Source organism: Urocitellus parryii, chromosome 7 (assembly GCF_045843805.1).
Source record: "Urocitellus parryii isolate mUroPar1 chromosome 7, mUroPar1.hap1, whole genome shotgun sequence".
NCBI lineage: Eukaryota > Metazoa > Chordata > Mammalia > Rodentia > Sciuridae > Urocitellus > Urocitellus parryii.
In genome coordinates, this window is record NC_135537.1 from 173,154,401 (window position 1) to 173,173,875 (window position 19,475).

Sequence of the window (19,475 nt, forward strand, 5' to 3'; positions counted from 1 at the left end):
CAACACTCTGATACTCACAGGGTCAAAAGTGTTTTTCTTCCACGTTTCAGCTTTAAAAAACGGAGCCGTGCTATCGCACAGACTTGCATTCTCCAGAGGCTCATGTCGCTCACAGACTTGTGTACTTCAGGGAGAGAAGAGCAAGCTGGATCCATTTCACTTGGGCTTTCTGAGTCTCTTATCTTGTCTGTTTGTTCAAAATCTATAGGCGCGTGCGCACACACACACACACACACACACACACATTATTAATGCCGTCTTGGGGCAACATAGTAATTTTCTTCTTTAAAATATTTAAAATTATTTTACTTTTGGTTTCCTTGTTATCATCTTATTGAAAAGAATTATTCAATACAATTATTTACGCAAGTTTAAATATATTAAATTTATATATCCCCAATCTTCAATATTTTCTTTCTGCAGTTATAATTACCAATGGCTATGCATATTAAAACTTTTAAAATAAAAAATATTTTGGAATGTTGTGGGTACAATGCAAACAATATGAGAAACATACAATAATATCCAAATTCTATGACCTCAGTGGGAAAACAAACTAACTACATACCAAAAGAAGAACTCAGGAAAGGGGTGATTCTGGTATATATAGATTTTGAAAAGCCAATCTCAAAGGTAACAATATTTGAGAACTTAAAAAAAACTTCTCAATAGTAATAGCAAACATTAAAGCCTCAATATTTGCTAGAAAGTTACAATAATCTAGGATTTTAGGGGGACAGCATCAGATCTGAAACAACCAAACTTTTATATAAATCCCATAGACATGCTTTACAAGTATCATGAATTGGAAAAGTCATTTAACTGTTCTTAGTTCTATTTTCCCATCTGTAAGATGGTGTCAATGACACTTGGTGGGAAGTAATACTGTATGTATATATGAATGTATATCTACACTTTTATTGAGCTATCTGGCATAGAAGGAGCACCCAGAATGAAAGCTCTTATTGTCAATTAAATATTCAGGAGTTGAAACTGAGAATTCTCCTTATTTAGACTTTACTGAAATTAAATTTGCATTAACATTAATAAACTAAGAACATCTTTTATCACAAATATCTTCTTTGACTTCACTCCTCTAATTAAGATCTTTCACAACCTCAAAGCATAAAGCAGTAGTGAGCCCATGAGGATGGGGGAAAACAACCCAACAGAAAGTTGATGGATTTCAAAAGAGATTTGGTAAAAGCCAAGAAGGGCTCTGTATTGAGTCCTACTGATGATGGGGGTCAACAAGCATCCCATCTCAACAGCAGAGCCAAATTTGGAAAAACTCATAGTCCTTAATATGAATTACGCAAAAGATAGTATAAATATTAAATTGACACATGATCATTTGGAAATTGATTTCTGTGAAATATGCAAACGATCTGACCTTGTCTGATCTCTGGTTTTCGTTCCAGGTTCATGAAGACCTCATTCAGAGTTGACATGGTGATGTCATAACTCATCATACCCTGGCCAGAACACTTATCAATATCACTGAAAAGGTCTAAAGCAACAGACAAGAAAATATACATTCTTGAAAACATCAGTAGCTAAATTAGCACTTATCTGAAATATGTATAATATTGTTCATAAAATGTATGCCTTTAGGTTATTGTCATCATCAAAAGCAAAATTCTATTGAAAGGCTCGTAATCTCTGAGTCTGCAGACTTGTTCTTCAAACAGCCTCTCTGTATCTTCAACCCATAGTTTACAAATATCCTGAAGACCTCTTGAAAAAAAATATGAGCAATCAGGAAGACCATTATTTCCTCACCTCACACTATAAATTCAAATATACCTCTTTCTAAATCCTGGGTCTTCCTTCTGTATGAGTGAAAGACTTGCAGCTGTTCTTTCAAAAGGTATCCCTGTTTCCCCTAAGTCCCAAATTTCTTCCAGTCTCAGCATTTCAAAGACTTCCCAAAGTGGTCTTTTCTCTCTCTCTCCTCCATCCTCAGTTTATTCAATATATTCTGGGTCACCCACCAACAATCCAAAATTATATAGTATCCATTGAACAAATACACACAATAGCAACAAAACAACATTATTTCCTCCACAGATTTCTCTGCCTTTATTTGTCACTCCTAGCTATACTTAACCCCCTCAAATCCCAATGCTATTCATATACTTCTACAGAAAATTTTCTTCTTTTCCGGTCACGAAAATCTTTGCATTTTCAAACTTAGTGAACAAGTCTATTTTTCTTGTTTCCTTTTAACTCAATCATTCCCTTTTCTTTAACCCTGTGGCATTCAAAACAGTTCACCAGTCCCACATCTGGAAACATTTTCCCTCTAGATTATGAACACATTATACTATTTTTCCTTTAGCTTCTTTCAGAACTCTCAATTGACATCCCTCCTAGCTTCTCAAACTCTGCTCTCTTCCAAGGTTTCAGTCCTAGACCACTTTTTCTTTACATACACGCATATCTGGTCCCCAATTCATTATATGCTGAAGACTCACAAATTTTCAAGTCTCACTTTGTCTTTTATTTCTAATGTCCTTGTGGCAACTATATACTTGACCACTGGGAAGTCAAAAGATATCTGTGGGTTACCATTCCTAAAACAGAACATTGATTTCCCTGCCCCTTTGGTCAAACTGTTCCAACCATGACTTTCAATAAATGCCACCATTTTCTACCCAGTGATTCAAGCCAAAATTCTAGAAGTCCCGCTTAGTTTTTCACACTTTTCTTCACATTCATGTGTGCAAGACACATCAGTCAGGCTTTCCAGCTTTACCAACAAATACCTTTCAAAGACATTCCCATCCTTATCTTCTAGCCTATACAATATCATCTTTTATTTCTACCTCCGAAGTGGCCCTGAGGCCAGTTTTCTAGTGTATACTCTTTGTTCCTCTACATCCAGAGATTTTCTTTATCCAGAGAATGAAAATAAAAGTCATATCACATCAACCCCTCATTAATCAATCAACGTCAACACAAAAGCCTCTCTGGCTCATGGAGATGGAGAGCCACTGTCCATCTAACCTCACCACCTTACCCACCCCTACTCACCACTTTCCTCCCTCATCACTGCCCTCTAGAAATTCGCTTACCCTTTACTTGAAGAACAACTGACCATTTCCTTCTTGTGGCCTTTCTGTGACTACTCTACATAAACTCCAATTATACAACAGCCACCACTCTAACTCATGTAGCTTTATTATTTTATCATACAACTATTATACTATTTATTTTCCCACTTTCACCCCCCAGTTGAATGTAAGCTCCATGAGGGTAGGGATTCATGTAATCTGTATTTTTAGTGCCTGAAGTAGTTTCTTTCAGATAATGAATTTACAATAAGCATTTGTTTACTATGTATCTCTTTCCTAGGGGTACTTGGATGAAACTGTGAATTTCATAGAGAAGGCTCCCTCATTCTAACTTCTGAATGGGAGGGTAATGGGCCACCATCCTTACTGAAAGGAAATAGATGGACAAGGCTCTACCAAGCACTGTGATTTCCTATGGTCTACCTGTGGCTTTCAGGGGACCTGGAGTCACATATCCTCTAATGGACATAGGTATGGCATTAGAGTACCAGAGGCCTGGCGTGTGTATAACAAGGTTGCTGTGTGCTGGGACATCAAAAACAGAAACTCTAGCTACATGGCATATTCCAGTAGCGGAACCAGCAAATGCCTCCGTATACTTTTTCTCTGCCCCAAAATGAAGTTAGGCCAGGTACATCTTAGGGGGGCTTAGTCCAAGAACACTACAACATAGTTTAGAATATTATCTTCCATGCTACTTCGAGGTTAGAGAGATCTGCCATATTTGGAAGTGGAGCTAAAATCTAAATTCCTGAGTATTTGTCTAATGAACTAAATCATTGAAAATGGCTTATTTAAATGAGACCTATGGTTAAATATTTAATAAATTAAATGTTTAAACCAAAAGGAAGATGCTTATTAAATCACAAGAGACTAAAATATATTCCTTCATTTATAAGATGGATAAAATTATATCACCCACCTCCAAGAATCGCTGTCAGTACTTAATGAGTTGATACATATGAACTCGTTAGGACAGTGCCTAACATATAGTACCCATTGTAAGAAGTTAGGATTATTTGTCAGTCAGAACCTAGGTTGGTATTTCCACCCAGGAGGTGGTAACCCATGGTGAACATTTCCTTTTTTTCTCTTTGCTACTGGGGATTGAACCCAGGGGCACTCTACCACTGAGTCTCATTACAGACTTTCTAATTTTATTTTGAGACAAGATCTCACTAAATTGTCATAGGCTGGCCTTGAACTAGCCATCCTCCTTTCTCAGGTTCCTGTCTCTGCCTGGGATTACAGGCATGTGCCACCATGTCTGGCTTGTTGAACACTTCTGTAAAATAAATAAGCTATTTTTTTTTCCTTGCAAAATAAATACATGTTCAAATCATCCAAAGGATCTTGTTAAATTTAAAACACAAAAAGAAACCTGTAGCAGAGACCTTGATACCTCACCTTCACCTGTTCTGCACTCTCCTAGTCTCAGTGAATCAGCTTATTAAACACACTTACCTGTCTTGAGATTCTTTTCTAGCCTTAGAATTATGCTAAGGTCATGTTCAAAGCAAGCCAGAGGACCAGACAGTTAATGTACCTGGATCTAACCCTTACCCAACGACAGATAGAGAGTAGTGCGTAATTACCCTAACTTCCTTACCCCTATGGTGACTTGACTCTGTGCTCACATACTTAAATCTTTTCTCCCTACCCCTACTCCTGTGATATTGCACTTGAATTGCCTACAATGGGTAAATTGCTTGATAATGCAAAATTCCCTGGCTTCCTTCCTTCCCTCTCTCATGTCTCCACCCTTTGCTGGTCCTTTCAGGGAAAGACCACCAAAAAATTTATTAAACTCAAATTCTTATCTCAAATTATTATTCTCAAATAATCCAGCCCAAGACAAAAATTCAAGTCCATAAATAATGAAAATCGTTATAATAATGTGAACATTGATCCCAAAGTTCATTCCATTGTAATCATGCGTAAGTTACCTGGAAATTTACTTGTGCTTTCCAAAGGCAAAGTAAATACAAGTTTTTCTTTGTTTTCTAGTTTTAATTTAGCATCAGAGATATGATGATTAATGAAAGATGTGATTTGTTCTGGATCACTTATCTCATTCTTATACAAACTAATAATCAAAAGAAAAGAAAAGGCATTAGTATTTTTCTATACTGTTTCCACAGAAGAGGTTTGTTAAATTCAAAATTTAGAGTACTACTTTACTTTGCTTTATGAAATAAACAAAATGAGGAAAAAATAATAATCCGTCAGTTTGAAAATCTATAATCTAAATATAAAAGGAATATAAACTAATTACAAAGAAACACATAACTTATTGTGATTAAAACTATATACCTACTATGAAGATAAACAGAGGGAGGTGAAAGTATTAGACAGAAGAGACTCCTTTGGGGAACTTATTACACCTGAAAGTGTAGGTGTCAGAATTTATTGGCTCATAGAGAAACTTGGCCCACATCCATGTTTTGTTTGGCCATAGATTTGGGCTTTTACAATTCTTTTAGCCTAGACATACTGTTTCTAGTTAGACAGAGGTCTCACCACTCTCTCACACCATATTTACTCTCTGTTGAAAATGGCTTCCAAAAATATTTGCCATTGAGCCCTATGAAGGGGTGAAAATGTATGATCGGAATGTATAAATCCACTTAGAAAAATGGAGAGTGGGAGGAAGGTAGAGATTTAGGCTGCACAGAACAGCTACCTATGGTACATGAAGCAGTCCTGATGAGACAAGGCAGCTTTGGCTTATAATATTGACATTGTGCCCAGAACTAATGTTAGAAAAGACACAAGGAGGCCGGAAAGTAGGAACATCATTAGAAAATAATTAACAATCTGGTATAACTGTAATGAAGCATGAGAGCAGTTCACACTTGTAGCTGTCCAACTTTGTTATAAACCAGTACTGAAAACATACATATTCAGGCTTTTCCCAAAGTCTTTACCTTAAGTGATATCCAAGACCCCATTTTCTCTTTAAAAAAACAGAAGATCCTGCACACTTCAGTTCCCCATTGGACATGATCACTTTTCTATCTGAGTAAAAAATGCAAGTGAGAAAGGATATGAGGAGTCATATCTTTTCTCTCTAGAAAATATAGATGAGAAATTAAAGCTCAGAATTCCAAAGGAGAAGTGTTGTATGGGACATAAAGAATGAGTTAGGCATCATTATCCTAAGTACATGTATGAAGACAAGAGTAGTGTGAAAATATTTGTATACAATCAGTGACTTGAAAAACTGTGCTCTATATATGTAATATGAAATGATTTACATTCTGCCATCATGTATGACAAATTAAAATATATAAATAATTTTAAAAAACAAATAAATAATTTAATATAAAATAAATAAAGTAAGTAAGAGACAAATTATAAAAATAAGGATATGCACTATGTATTTTAATACTGAAACACACATTCACATTAATGCATTTTGAACTCATCGACATCAATCTATTTCAGCACCTGCCAATATTTTCTGGGGGTAAAATGCTACAAATTACATGGGTATATCCTTTACTTTGGATTCTAAAGGACAAGTGGCTATTTTTTAACCAAATATATATGAAAGAAGATTTGGATGTTTGAATGAACTGTTAGGTAATTTGAAACAAAAATAAAAACCTTCAGATTTTGCAAAGTGGACACATGGCAGTAATGAAAAAAGGGTTTTTACCCTGAGAACAAACATTTCTCTTAAATTTCCCCAATTTTTCATTGTTGATACTGCAATAAAACCAACAATTACCAGCTAGAATGTCAGCCTCCTCCATGGACTGGGTACTGAAGAGGATCACACGATTTGCTCTACGTTCCTTCAGGAAAGTCCACACTTGGTGCCTTGAAAAGGGATCTAATCCAGCAGTTGGTTCATCTAAAAGCAAAACCTACACAGAACAAAGAGATACAAAATCATCTTTCTATTCCACATTAACTATTTTCATATGATAGCATGGAAAATTATAAATACCAATAAATAGTCAATCATTTGTCACCAATGTATTTATTCATTATACTTAGCAGATTCTTTTTTGATAAAGTACAAGGAGTGCTCTACCACATTTAGTGATAAAAGAGCTGACTCTTTATGACATTCTATCTGCTTTATCCACTGTACATAATCTTACTCACTTGAGGATCTCCTAAAATGGCAATCCCAAAGGTCAGCATTCTTTTCTGTCCGTCACTTAAATGTATAGCAAGATTATCCTGAATATTTTGCATGTCCAATTCCAATAAAATTTGTTGTACCTATACAAGAAAATACATAAAACTTAGATTATAAAATAATTCATACTGTGAAATAATATCTCCCCATCAAAGTGGTAGATACTTTTTAGAGGACCTCTTTGCCTAAATTTTATTCACAACAGGACTGAGAAATCACTGATAAGAATTCTGTGGTCATGATTTAACTTGGTCAATGATCAGCAGCTTAATTAATCCAAGCATGCCTGTCTACCTCTTGTTCCACTTCCTGTGGTCGAATCCCTTTTATCTTAGCAAACAGGCTCAGGTTTTCCTTCACAGTGAGCATGTCGATTTGAACATTATTTTGAGGACAAACACCAGTTATCTGTCTGATTTCCTCCAAGTCTTGCATTTCAGAGAGGTTTTTATTATAGATGGTAACTGATCCTAAGAACAGAAGTTAAAAATAATTTGATGTTGGCAAGATAATATATTTTATTAATTTGTAGAGATGTTATTCAATTAAAATATTGCCATATATTGCAAATATCTAAAATAATGACTTATTAATAATTACTAATCATCTATAAGATAAAATATATGCTTATAGTAGTGCATATTTCCCATGAAATGTCACAAAATGAAATAGAAAAGATATTCATGAAATTTGGAGAAATAAGAAATATAATCAAAATCATGTAGTTTGGGGAAGCAACTTTTGTTTATTTGCTTGTTTGTTTCAGTACTGGGGATTAAACCCAGGGTGTTCTACCACTGAGCTATATCCCTGGCCCTTTTTAATTTTCTTTTGACTTAGGGGATCACTAAGTTTCTCAGCCTGGCCTGGAACTTGGATCCTCCTGCCTCACCCTCCAGAGTCACTGGGATTACAGGTGTGCTTCACCATGCCTAGCAGGGAAACAACTATAGATTAACATTATTGGTCTCAAGCTTTTAAATTTTAAATGAGAGAATCAAGCATATGACTTTGTTCTCTTATCAGACATGGTGTTTTGAGAGATATCTCTGTGCTCACCTTCTGTTGGAACAGACAATCCATTAAGGATGTTTAGGAGTGAAGATTTGCCAGCTCCACTGTGACCCAAAATTGCTGTGATCTGACCTTCATATATGTCAAAGAGCACACCTGTTTTAGCATAAGGTAGTAACATTACAAATAGGAGAGTATTAGACAGGGTGGATCATAAACATAGAACAAGACAATCAAGTTTAATGGTATATTACTCAAGCATTCCAATACCTTAAAGCACACAAAATTCAATATTTACACTGGAGAATTATGCTAACTTAAATAATATGTTACTGATACAATAACAACAGTGAAATACATATCATGATTAAAATGATCCTACTGGTACAGTATACCAATGACTAGGATAACAGCAGCTAATGAAAAGGGTGTCCAAAATGGACCATTATAAGCATAAAGGTTAATAAAGTGATCTCTCAAATTCATCAGAAAGTTGGATTATTTAATAAATAATGTCAAGACAACTATACAAGTACTGTATAAAGTTTATGTATGGTGTTGTGAATAGAAAGTACCCAACGTTTTCAAGAGTAAGCAGAAAATAACATTGACGCTCTCCTGGAACTGACCCACATCACTGCAAAAAATGAAATGCAAGTCTTAGTTTCCTCATCTGCAAAGTGAGGGAAACATCAAAATACTTTTCATAAAGTTAAGTGGAAAACATCCATGTAAATTACTTAGTATAATTCCCAGTACATACTGAATTCTCAAAGACCCTTAAGAGTTTATTGCTTTTCTTCCTGTGATTCTTGTTATTATTGATTATGCATGACTGTGAGAGTATAAATTCCTCCAATCATCAAGGGAAATTATTTGAAATATAAGTCAAGAATCTTGAAAATATGGTTTCTTTGAATAGTTCTGCCTATAGAAACTTATCTTCAGGTTATAATTAATGACCTTTATAAAGACTGAACAAAGATAATACTAGGGTTTTCTTTTTTAAAAAAAATATTTTTATTAGTTATTGATGGGCCTTTATTCATTCATTTTTTTGTATGTGAAGCTGAGAATCAAACCCAGGGCCTCATACATGCTAGGTAAACACTCTACCAATGAGCCACAGCCACAGCCCCCATAGTGTTTTTTTTTTTTTTTTGAGAGGGAAAGAGTGGGAGAGAGAGAGAGAATTTTTTAATATTTATTTTTTAGTATTTGGCAGACACAACATCTTTGTTTGTATGTGGTGCTGAGGATCGAACCCAGGCCGCACGCATGCTAGGCGAGCGCGCTACCGCTTGAGCCACATCCCCAGCCCCCCCATAGTGTTTTCTATGAGAGTGAAAACTGAATTTTATACACTGGTATAAAATATATACCTGATAAGTTAATCATAGTATTCATAAAACAGAATGTTATTTAGTCACTGAAAAACAGGATGTAGATAAGGAACTCAGAGTGTATTCTCAAAGGTGCTCCAGAGTTGCCACAGGGACTCTTGCATGTAGAGCACAAAGCATAGAGAATGCAGCTCCCCACCTACTCCTGGAAGAGCAACTCCACATGGTTCCAATTTGTACATATATTTTAATGTTCTGATCTCCATTAGTTTTCAATTTGTTAAGGTACTGCTAAAAAATGGAAGAAGTTCTTATGGAAGCTGAAGGTATTTAAACATAAAAAGAAGTGATGGTTATTTCATGAGTACAAATGTTTCATAATGTGTTCTAGGAATTTAAATTATAAATTACTCCAATATGCTGTTAGTGAAAATTAAAGAAATCACATATCTAAATGGTATTTGATGAGAAAAGCCTAGAGGGTCTAAATGGAAGAATACAATTGCTCACAAAATACATTATTTTCTCAAAATAAAGAACTAATGTCAAAGGAATAAATAAGATTGAGTTAAGGGATACTGCATTTGTTAGGAAAAAAACACAGTGTAAACATAATGGGCAGATAGTCCTCAACCTTACTGGATGTTCATTGCTCTTCTCTATCTTTAAAAGCTTTTTAAAAATATTTTTAGTTGTAGATTGACACAATTCCTTTATTTTATTCATTTATTTTTATCTGGTGCTGAGGATTGAACCTAGTGTCTCAAACCATGTTCTAGGCAAGCATTCTACTACCGAGCTACAATCCTAGCTCTCTTTATTATCTTCTGTATATATAATTACTATTCCTCCTAAGAATCATTTTAAATAAAAAAAAAAGTCGTCCTCTAGGAAATATATCTGCCAAAGTTAATGCTTACACAAACTATATTTTTAAGAATATCTAAAGTCAAAATATATTTGTTCAAAGTTATAAACTATGTTTGTCATAGGATATTGACTTGCAAATTTAATTTACTATCAATGGTTTTACACATCTTAATCTAGTTACCTACTGCACCAGTGCATATAAACTTTTGTAAATTCCCTGACTAGGAAAAAAAATTTATCAGATTGTAAGTCTAGAAATTATACAAAATTAAAATACTATCTATAGCACAGTAATCTAAAGAATAATGTCAAATGACATTTCTCATTTTATATTCCATTTCTGTTAGTTAATAGATCCATGAAATATCTAGAATTTTACAGCACAATTTTAGTAATGATTAATGTCCTAATGTTAGCATTGAATTTGTTTGTTTATACTTTTTACTTTTCTCTTTTAATTTTTGATGACATTTTTAAATTTTGCACATTGAATTTTACCCATAGTTTTTGTAATAAAAAATACAATGTTTTTCTTTACCTTTCAAAGCTTTCACTTGTCCAGACTTTGTTTTATATTCCTTTTTAACGTTTCTAATCCTGAAATAATGAAAGGGATGCTTACTTAGCCAAGACAGAAGTAAAAATAGCATAGATCATGAATAAACCTGTTGTAGAAATAGATGCCACTGGCCACTTGTGTGAAATAAAAGATGGCAATGCCAGGCTAGTCAGAAAGACAGGATTTTGCAATGAATTATTTCCTCTGACACAGAAAATAAAAGAATCTTTCTAGAAAGTCAAAATCGTGTTCTATATGTATAATGAGAATTGTAATGCATTCCGCTGTCACATATAAATTTTGAAAAAAAGGAAAGTCACAATTAAACCACTAATAATTTGTTTAGAAAAGTAGAAAGCTCTGTAATTATCCTCACTTTCTCCCTCTGGTTTTACCCTTCGTCTCCCATCCCTTCCTTTCTTATTCAGTAGTCAGAGTCTCTGTCATTTATACCTTCTAGAGTGTTCTAATAGCTTGCCTTTGAACTCTAACTCTGATTTAGATATGATGCAGTTTCTCTCCTCCCCTTATTTTGCACTATTCTCAAAATAAAAATGTAAACTTGCCATCTCTGTTTCCTCACCTTTTCTTTACTCCTCACTTTCACTCAGACCTAAACCACCCACTTCAGGGACCTACTTTTAATGAAATCATTTGTGGTCACCTAGTTACCGAATGCAAACTGCTCACTGGATGAGTCTCCATCAATGACTTTCTCTGTTCAGTGTCTATATTCCAACATCATCTTGTGCTTCCTCAGGGTCCTCCATGTATACTGTGGATCTTCTCACCTAGACTCTCTGAGTGTGGTATTCATTCTCAAGGTTTGACACTAACCTATCCTCTCTCTATCCTGTCTGCATATCTCTCTCTCTCTCTCTCTCTCTCTCTCTCTCTCTCCACACAAAAACTAAATCAATGATTATTCAACTTGAATGTACATTGTAATACCAAGACAACTGATGTCTGCAAACCACCTTAAAGATTCACATTAGATTAAATATTAATTGATCTGGGGTGAAGGCTTAGGACCGAGATATTATGAAAGTCTTCCAGGTGATTGTAATGTGAAGCTATGTTTAAGAAGAAACTGCTCTAAACTTGAAGATCCAGAAGAGATCTCATTTCCTTTCCCACCTAAACTATTCCCCCTCCACCATTCTGGACCTTACTTAGCAGCATGGACATTCAGCTATTTTCTTCATTATTATTGCTCAGACTCATCCATCACCCATATAACCAATTACAATTTCTTATAAAATTTAACTCTAAAACTGTAGTGGTGGGTCTCTCTTCTCCCTACTAAATATAATCATTCTTGTTTAGTCCTTTATCATTTCTCCTATTTTATACTGCCTCTATTTTTTTTCTATTATCAGGTTATTCCCCTTAGAATTCATGCTCTTAACAGAAAACAGGATTTTTTTTTTAAAAAAATCATCTTAATTACTCCTCAGTGTTCCTTGGGATTTCCTCGTGAGCCTTAGAGGGAATGTCAAGGCTCTTACATATGACATCAAGCTCCAGTGACATCTCTTGGCATCCTTTGCCTCATGTTTTATGTATCAGAATCACTATGTTGCCTGTCACATGCAGCACCAACTTTAGAGCTCTGGCTTTTGTTTGCTAGATGTGCAGAAGTATAACCCCCATATGCATGTGCACACACACACCTTCACATACACAAAAGAAACTTTGAACAAAATCATTATTTTATATTGCTTATTCTTAAAAGGTTGTTCATGGCAGCAGTGCTCATAAAAGCAAAAAATCAGAAATAACCAAAGTATCCATCTTGCAAAATGAGAGAAGTAAGCTCAGAGACTCATGTCTTAAAATATTATACAAAAACTAAAATTTTTAGTTTTTAAAACTGAAATCAGTGCATTAACCACAGTTATCACTATGGATAGATTAAATGCATAGTGTTGAGTGTAAAAGCAGCAAACAGGAAATAAGTGCAATATGATATAATTTGTAGAATAGTAATACTATAAAAACACAGAGAATTGCCACATATCATGTAGGGATACACTACAACATTAAAATAGGGACCACAGTGACATACCAAATCTATCATCATTGCCACGTAAAGAGGGATGAAGAGAATAGTACAGTGAGATCAAAGGAAGCTTTAAATGAACATGATATATTCAATAAAAAATATTAGGCTAAGGAACTTAACCTTTCAGTAGATCACTTCTCTCCTTTTTAAAATGTAGAAAACAGAAACACCTGCCTTACAAGTTTAATTCTTAGTAAGAATTAAGTATATCTCTGGTAGGTAATAAGTACTATGTGAATATCTGATAAGTAAATAAATGTTTGATATTTAAAGTTCTGATTCTTTTACTGCAACTGTGTTGAAAAATAAATTAGGACTTTTTAAAATTCATGGATTCTTGGGTTCAGTGGTTCTACTTCAAATAATTCTAAAGGCTGAGGACTGAAATAAGAGGAAAGGTCTAAGAACATAGATATTTCAGGTGCTCCTTGTATGGTCCAGGTACCTACCAAATCTCTTAACAATCCTATGGAGTGGATATTACTCTTTTTCACAGAAGACACTGAGACTTGGAGAAACTTACTTGTTTTTTCAAGGTTACACATCAAATGAGAAACAATTGAGATACAAGGCTCTAAGAATTTCCGATTCCAAATTTCTTACTTCTTCCATCTTATCATATAAGCCAGACAAAACTATGAAAGGAAGGGTTCAGAGAATGAAAATAGCAAGTATAGAAAGAGGTAGGGCACAAGAGACAAAAGGAGGAAAGCAGACAAGGTGGAGCATGACTTGGTAACATTGTATGGAGAGGGTCAAAGGAAATCCTCCTTTCAGGTAGCAGATAGGAGAAACTGGTGGTGGCTGGCCTTGGAATAGTGCTAAGTGATGTTGACAAGTTCCTTTCCCTTCAATATTTGGCCCCAGGCTCACCTCATTGCTATTGGTTAATCATTCCTTAGCCGGGTACTCATGAATTATGGTTACCTGATGGCTTCTTTTCCTTGGAATTCAGAAGCTATGGGTTCAAAATAACCATCAGAGGGATGCTCGGGATCCAGGTCTTTCTCAATGACCATATTATCAGTCCTTCGGTGTCGGAAACAAGATGATGAACTCAGAAAAAATAATGGAGAATAGCGGTGCTCATTTCCATCTAATTAATCAATAGGCAATATAATATCAGATCACTAATATGAATACAAGGTTTCCCCTGAACAATCTAGAATATCATAAATTTTTAAACATCATAGAAAAATTCTTTTCTTTCTAACTTGCTATTATTCAGAAGAAAAGTTGATGATGAAGTAAACAATGAAAATTCAAAAGAAATAACATTGCAAAAGTTAAACTATATAACAAAACTTTGAGCAAAATATAGATCAAAGGCTTGAATAAAATGTGACCCTAAAGGCATTTAGAAGAATGAATGAAATGAAATATTGGAAAAATGTAAATTCTCAATATGGCACATATTAATCATAAACATTTCTATGAACTTAAAAACTTGAGCACGGCAATACAACTGGACATAATAATGAAGTCCATATATTCACATGTAGGTACATGAATGAAATACACATGGAGATATTAGTTCAGGATAAATATGGTTGTGCTTTCGATTTATTTCCAGATTAAAAAAAAAATAAAGTAGCATTTGTTATTAAGGGCCTTCAGATATAAAACAGAAGTAATAGAAATAGAGGACCAAACATAAATACACAGGAATATACCAGATAACCCTAACTATAGTCAAACCAGAAGGAATATCCAAGAATAAGAAGATTGTGCATGGGGAAAGCATTCTGAGTCTAGTGAGCTTTTAGGTGTTCTGAGTTTATTTAAATTTCTGGTTGTTTGCAAGATAAAGACAGTGTGGCTGCATATTAATATACTTCTGTAAATATGAACAATATATGATAATGTTGAAAATAATACTAAACAAATATTTATTAATAAGCACTTCCACAGTCAAATCACTTTAATAAATTTCTGCTTATTCTGACACAAGTCCTAAGTATCACTCTTTGAAACCACTATTCAAGGATACTTGAAAACTAACATTATTTCATTACTACATAATTATAATGTTGTATAATCAGTATTATCATGTAATTATGACATTATATTCAAGTCAGAAGAATTGTTGTTTTTACATAAAAATTCCTTTGAACCATTAAAACTATGAAGTAAAATAAAGAATATATTGCTCTGAGATGAGAAATATTTTCTTTTCATTTATAAAAAAGTAGATTTACATAATTTTGAGAAAAACTATTTGATATAATCATTAACAATAGATGTCAGAGAAAAAAAAACCACCATTACTTCATTACTTACAGGGTAAGATTTTGTCAAGGTACAGTGCCAGCATCAAGTAGATAAGACCATCAAAAGCCAACACAGAAAATGTTGCTAGCATTGTATATGATTTTTCTGAGGGGTCAGGGAAAACTACTCCATTCAAGTTATAATCCAGGTGGAGAATCTAAGATTCAACCAAAAATCACAATATATATTTAAGTTAATAAATATATAAGTTGCATCAAGAATTATTAGAACTATTACTTTCAGAATTATTAGAATTACTATTATTATTAAAACCAGAATTATTATTACTAACTAGCTTTTTCAATAACCTTTTAATTAGTGAAATATGTAAGTAAGCAAATAAAACAACTGGAAAAAGCATATCCATTTTAGAGTAAACAAAAGAATATTATTTAAAAAACACTGGTTTAAAAAATACAATGTTCTAAGTATAGATGTTTAAATAAGGACTCATGTGCTTGTTTTTATAAAGTCACTGCAGTATCTCAAAATATCTTCAATGTGACAAATGAAACAGATCTTATAACATGAGAAACTTGTGAAGCACTTAATTAGTACACTGAAAAGTGAACATTTTCAAAGTTAGTTTTGAAGTAGAAAAACTACTTAAAGGTTCCTGGATGAAAATAGTGTTGCTTATAATCAGTTGTGAAGTATCAAGTTCTTTTGAATGTTCAATAATTAATTAGCAATATTTTTACCTGAGTCATTCCAACTCTAAAGGCGAAAGGGCTACAAATACTCAAAATCCACTGTATAGATGGAGGAAGTTGTTTATAGAAGGCAGTGAATCCCACAAACCCCCAAAAGAGGGTGAGGAGAAACACAAACAAATTTGTGAGGACAGCTTTCTGTAATAGCACACTCATCAGGAATGATAAAGCTAGCTGAAAGAGAGAACACACTTACTTAGCTATGGCAGACATTTACTTCACTGAGAACTACTGGTATAAGGATCTCTATATCATGAAAAATATTTAACAGTGAGAATGAAAATAGTAAGGCATAGTGATTCTGTTCTGTTCACAGTTCTTCTTCTTCTTCTTCTTCTTTTTTTCTAAAAGAGGATCCTTATTGACCTTACTCAGACAGTGGACTTTTGTTGTTGAGGAAGTGGGCAGAAGCTGAAAGACCTGAGGATAGGGTACAAATATAAACTTGGAAAAATTAAAATGAATTAATATGCTAAGGAAGGGTATCTATCTACAACTTCTGCAGAAAACATCCTGGCAAGTAGAAGAAATTAGAGGATCTCATTCAGAGAAGAAAGAGCAATATGGAAAGAATATTAGAAGGAGAAGTGATAACTAGGAATGGCTACCATGCCACACACACTGGACACGAAAGAAGGGACTATACTAACCTACAGGGACACTAATATTTACTACTTGTAGCTAAGAACTCAAGGGGAGACAGTGTGAATAAACATATGAACTTACCAAAGACAAGCCATATAAGAATAAGAGTGTAAATATGACCATAAAGCCAGTCATGAGTATAACTTGGGTGGATGTTATGATAATTGTAATGACTATGGAAAGGACCAAGATGAATGCAGTATACATTAAACCCCAGGACAACCTAAGCAAAGACAAAAAGTTACATAATTATTTTAATTTCATTAATAAATATTTTGAATATTCAAAAACATCGAAAGAATAACAATGATTCCCCTTATACTTGACACCTAGTTTAACAGCTATAATATCAATATGACAGAAGTTCACTGTGTACCCATTTCCTGATCATTATTCTCCCATGAAGGTAACCAGTTCTCTAAATGTGCTGTTTATAATTTCCACATAATTTGACTGCCTTATCACAGAAAGATATGGATACTGTACACTGGTAGAGGCTTCAATCCTGGGAAAGGATGCTACAACAAATTTAGTGACTGTATACGACAGCATGGCTTTGTTGTCTCCTAGTGTTCTCCTGCCCATGACATGTAGAGTTCTTCGATTTGTTTTCTATTACAACATTGCTAAGAACATCCTTGTATTTGTCTTTTCTGGGTAAATGAATAAGAACATCTCTAAGATGAAGTTATTGAATTAAAAAAGATAAGCATTAGATATCTTCAGTTGCATTAGATATTAACAAATTGTCCTAATTATAGAATTGGAAGGAAATTTAACAGATGCTGGTCAAATAACTCAAGTCTACTAACATCAGGGATATATGATAATTCTTGAGGGTCTCCACAGGTAGCACCTCCACTCCTTTAATAGTTGAAATCCATAACTTCAGTAATTCCATGTATTCTTCCTATTCATACTCATGATTTCTTTACTGCAACCGACATGAATTATGGTATGCATTTACATTTTCATGCTGATTTGCTTCAGGTGTGCCCATGTTCCCATTTTTATGAAGTATTTATCCAGACACAGTATCAGATTTTAGATCTAACAAGACCACAGTGTGCCTTAGCTCAAGTGCCTTATTTTATAAATAAGAAAGCTGCAATCCTTGGTTTTAATTCTTGTGCTATGTGAGTCTTATTAAGGAAATTTGGTCCTAATGGCATATAATGAAGATTAGGGCCTACTTTTTCTTCTATTAGGCACAGAGTCACTGGTTTAATTCCTAGGAACTTGATCCACTTTGAGTTTTGTGCAGGGTGAGAGATAAGGGTTTAATTTCATTTTGCTGCATATGGATTTCCAGTTTTCCCAGCACCATTTGTTGAAGAGGCTATCTTTTCTCCATTGCATGTTTTGACACCTTTGTCTAATATAAAATACTTGTAATTTTGTGGGGTAGTCTCTCTGTCCTCTATTCTGTATCATTGGTCTACCAGTCTGTTTTGGTGCCAATACTATAATGTTTTTGTTACTACTGCTCTGTAGTGTAGTTTAAGGTCTGGTATAGTGATGCTACCTTATCACTAAATAGGATGGAATCTAATTAAAAAGTGTCTTCTCAGCAAAAGAAATAATCTGTAAGGTGAACAGAGAGTCTAATCCTGGGAGCAAATTTTTAACCCTCACACATCAGATAGAGCACTAATCTCTAGGGGATATAAAGAACTCAAGAAGCTAAGCACACACACACACACACACACACACACACACAAAATCCAAATAAACCAATCAACAAATGGGCCAAGGACCTGAACAGACACTTCTCAGAAGGGGATATACAATCAATCAACAAATATATCAAAAAATGTTCATCATCTCTAGCAATTAGATAAATGGAAATCAAAACACTCTAAGATATCATCTCACTCCAGTCAGAATGGCAGTTATTATGAAGACAAACAATAGTAAGTGTTGACGAGGATGTGGGGGAAAAGGTACACTTATACATTGCTGGTGGGACTGCAATTTGGTGCAGCCAATATGGAAAGCAGTATGGAGATTCCTTGGAAATCTGGGAATAGAACCACCATTTGACCCAGCTATCCCTCTCTTTGGCCTATACCCAAAGGACTTAAAAATAGCATATTACAGGGACACAGCCACATCAATATTTATAGCAGCACAATTCACAATAGCTAAACTGTGGAGCTAACCTAGACGTCCTTCAGTAGATGAATGGATAAAAAACAATGTGGCATATATACACAATGGAATTTTACTCAGCAATAAAAAAAGAATAAAATCATGGCATTTGTAGGTCAATGGATGGCACTGGAGAAGATAATGCTAAGTTAACCAATCCTCAAAAAACAAATGCTGAATGTTTTCTCTGATATAAGGAGGCTTACTCATATTGGGGTGGGGGGGAGCATGGGAGGAATAGATGAATTCTAGATGGGGAGGGGAAGGGAGGAGGCAGGGAATTAGCAAAGATGGTGGAATGTGATGGACATCATTATCCAAAATACCTGTATGAAGACACAAATTGGTGTCAACATACTTTATATACAACCAGATATATAAAAATTGTGCTGTATATGTGTAATAAGAATTGTAAAGCATTCTGCTGTCATTTATTTTTTAAAAAAATCAATGACAAATTTTAAAAAGAAATGTACAAAAAAAAGAAAGCTGTAATCTTTTTATTAGTTAATGGCTTTACTCAGGGCCACAAAGTAAACCAGTATCAAGGTGCATATGTAGCGCTCTCTCTCTCTCTCTCCAGAGTTTGTTCCTCTACTTAAAACAACTGAAGA

At 34.3% G+C, this 19,475-nt stretch overlaps 1 protein-coding gene across 1 annotated transcript in view; it reads right to left on the reverse strand.

The window, feature by feature from the left end:
• Positions 1 to 19,475, reverse strand: part of LOC113176921 (ATP-binding cassette sub-family A member 6-like) — a 55,649-nt gene that overhangs the window by 27,751 nt on the left and 8,423 nt on the right. Inside the window, exons 8-20 of the mRNA XM_077800524.1 lie at positions 16,792 to 16,933; positions 16,054 to 16,239; positions 15,362 to 15,509; positions 14,009 to 14,177; positions 10,996 to 11,054; positions 8,290 to 8,400; positions 7,525 to 7,700; positions 7,194 to 7,313; positions 6,811 to 6,949; positions 6,005 to 6,095; positions 5,024 to 5,163; positions 1,394 to 1,510; positions 19 to 202 (exon numbers count right to left, since the gene is read on the reverse strand). Of these exons, the coding sequence (XP_077656650.1) occupies positions 19 to 202; positions 1,394 to 1,510; positions 5,024 to 5,163; positions 6,005 to 6,095; positions 6,811 to 6,949; positions 7,194 to 7,313; positions 7,525 to 7,700; positions 8,290 to 8,400; positions 10,996 to 11,054; positions 14,009 to 14,177; positions 15,362 to 15,509; positions 16,054 to 16,239; positions 16,792 to 16,933 (1,782 nt within the window). The remainder of the gene's footprint in view (positions 1 to 18; positions 203 to 1,393; positions 1,511 to 5,023; positions 5,164 to 6,004; positions 6,096 to 6,810; positions 6,950 to 7,193; positions 7,314 to 7,524; positions 7,701 to 8,289; positions 8,401 to 10,995; positions 11,055 to 14,008; positions 14,178 to 15,361; positions 15,510 to 16,053; positions 16,240 to 16,791; positions 16,934 to 19,475) is intronic.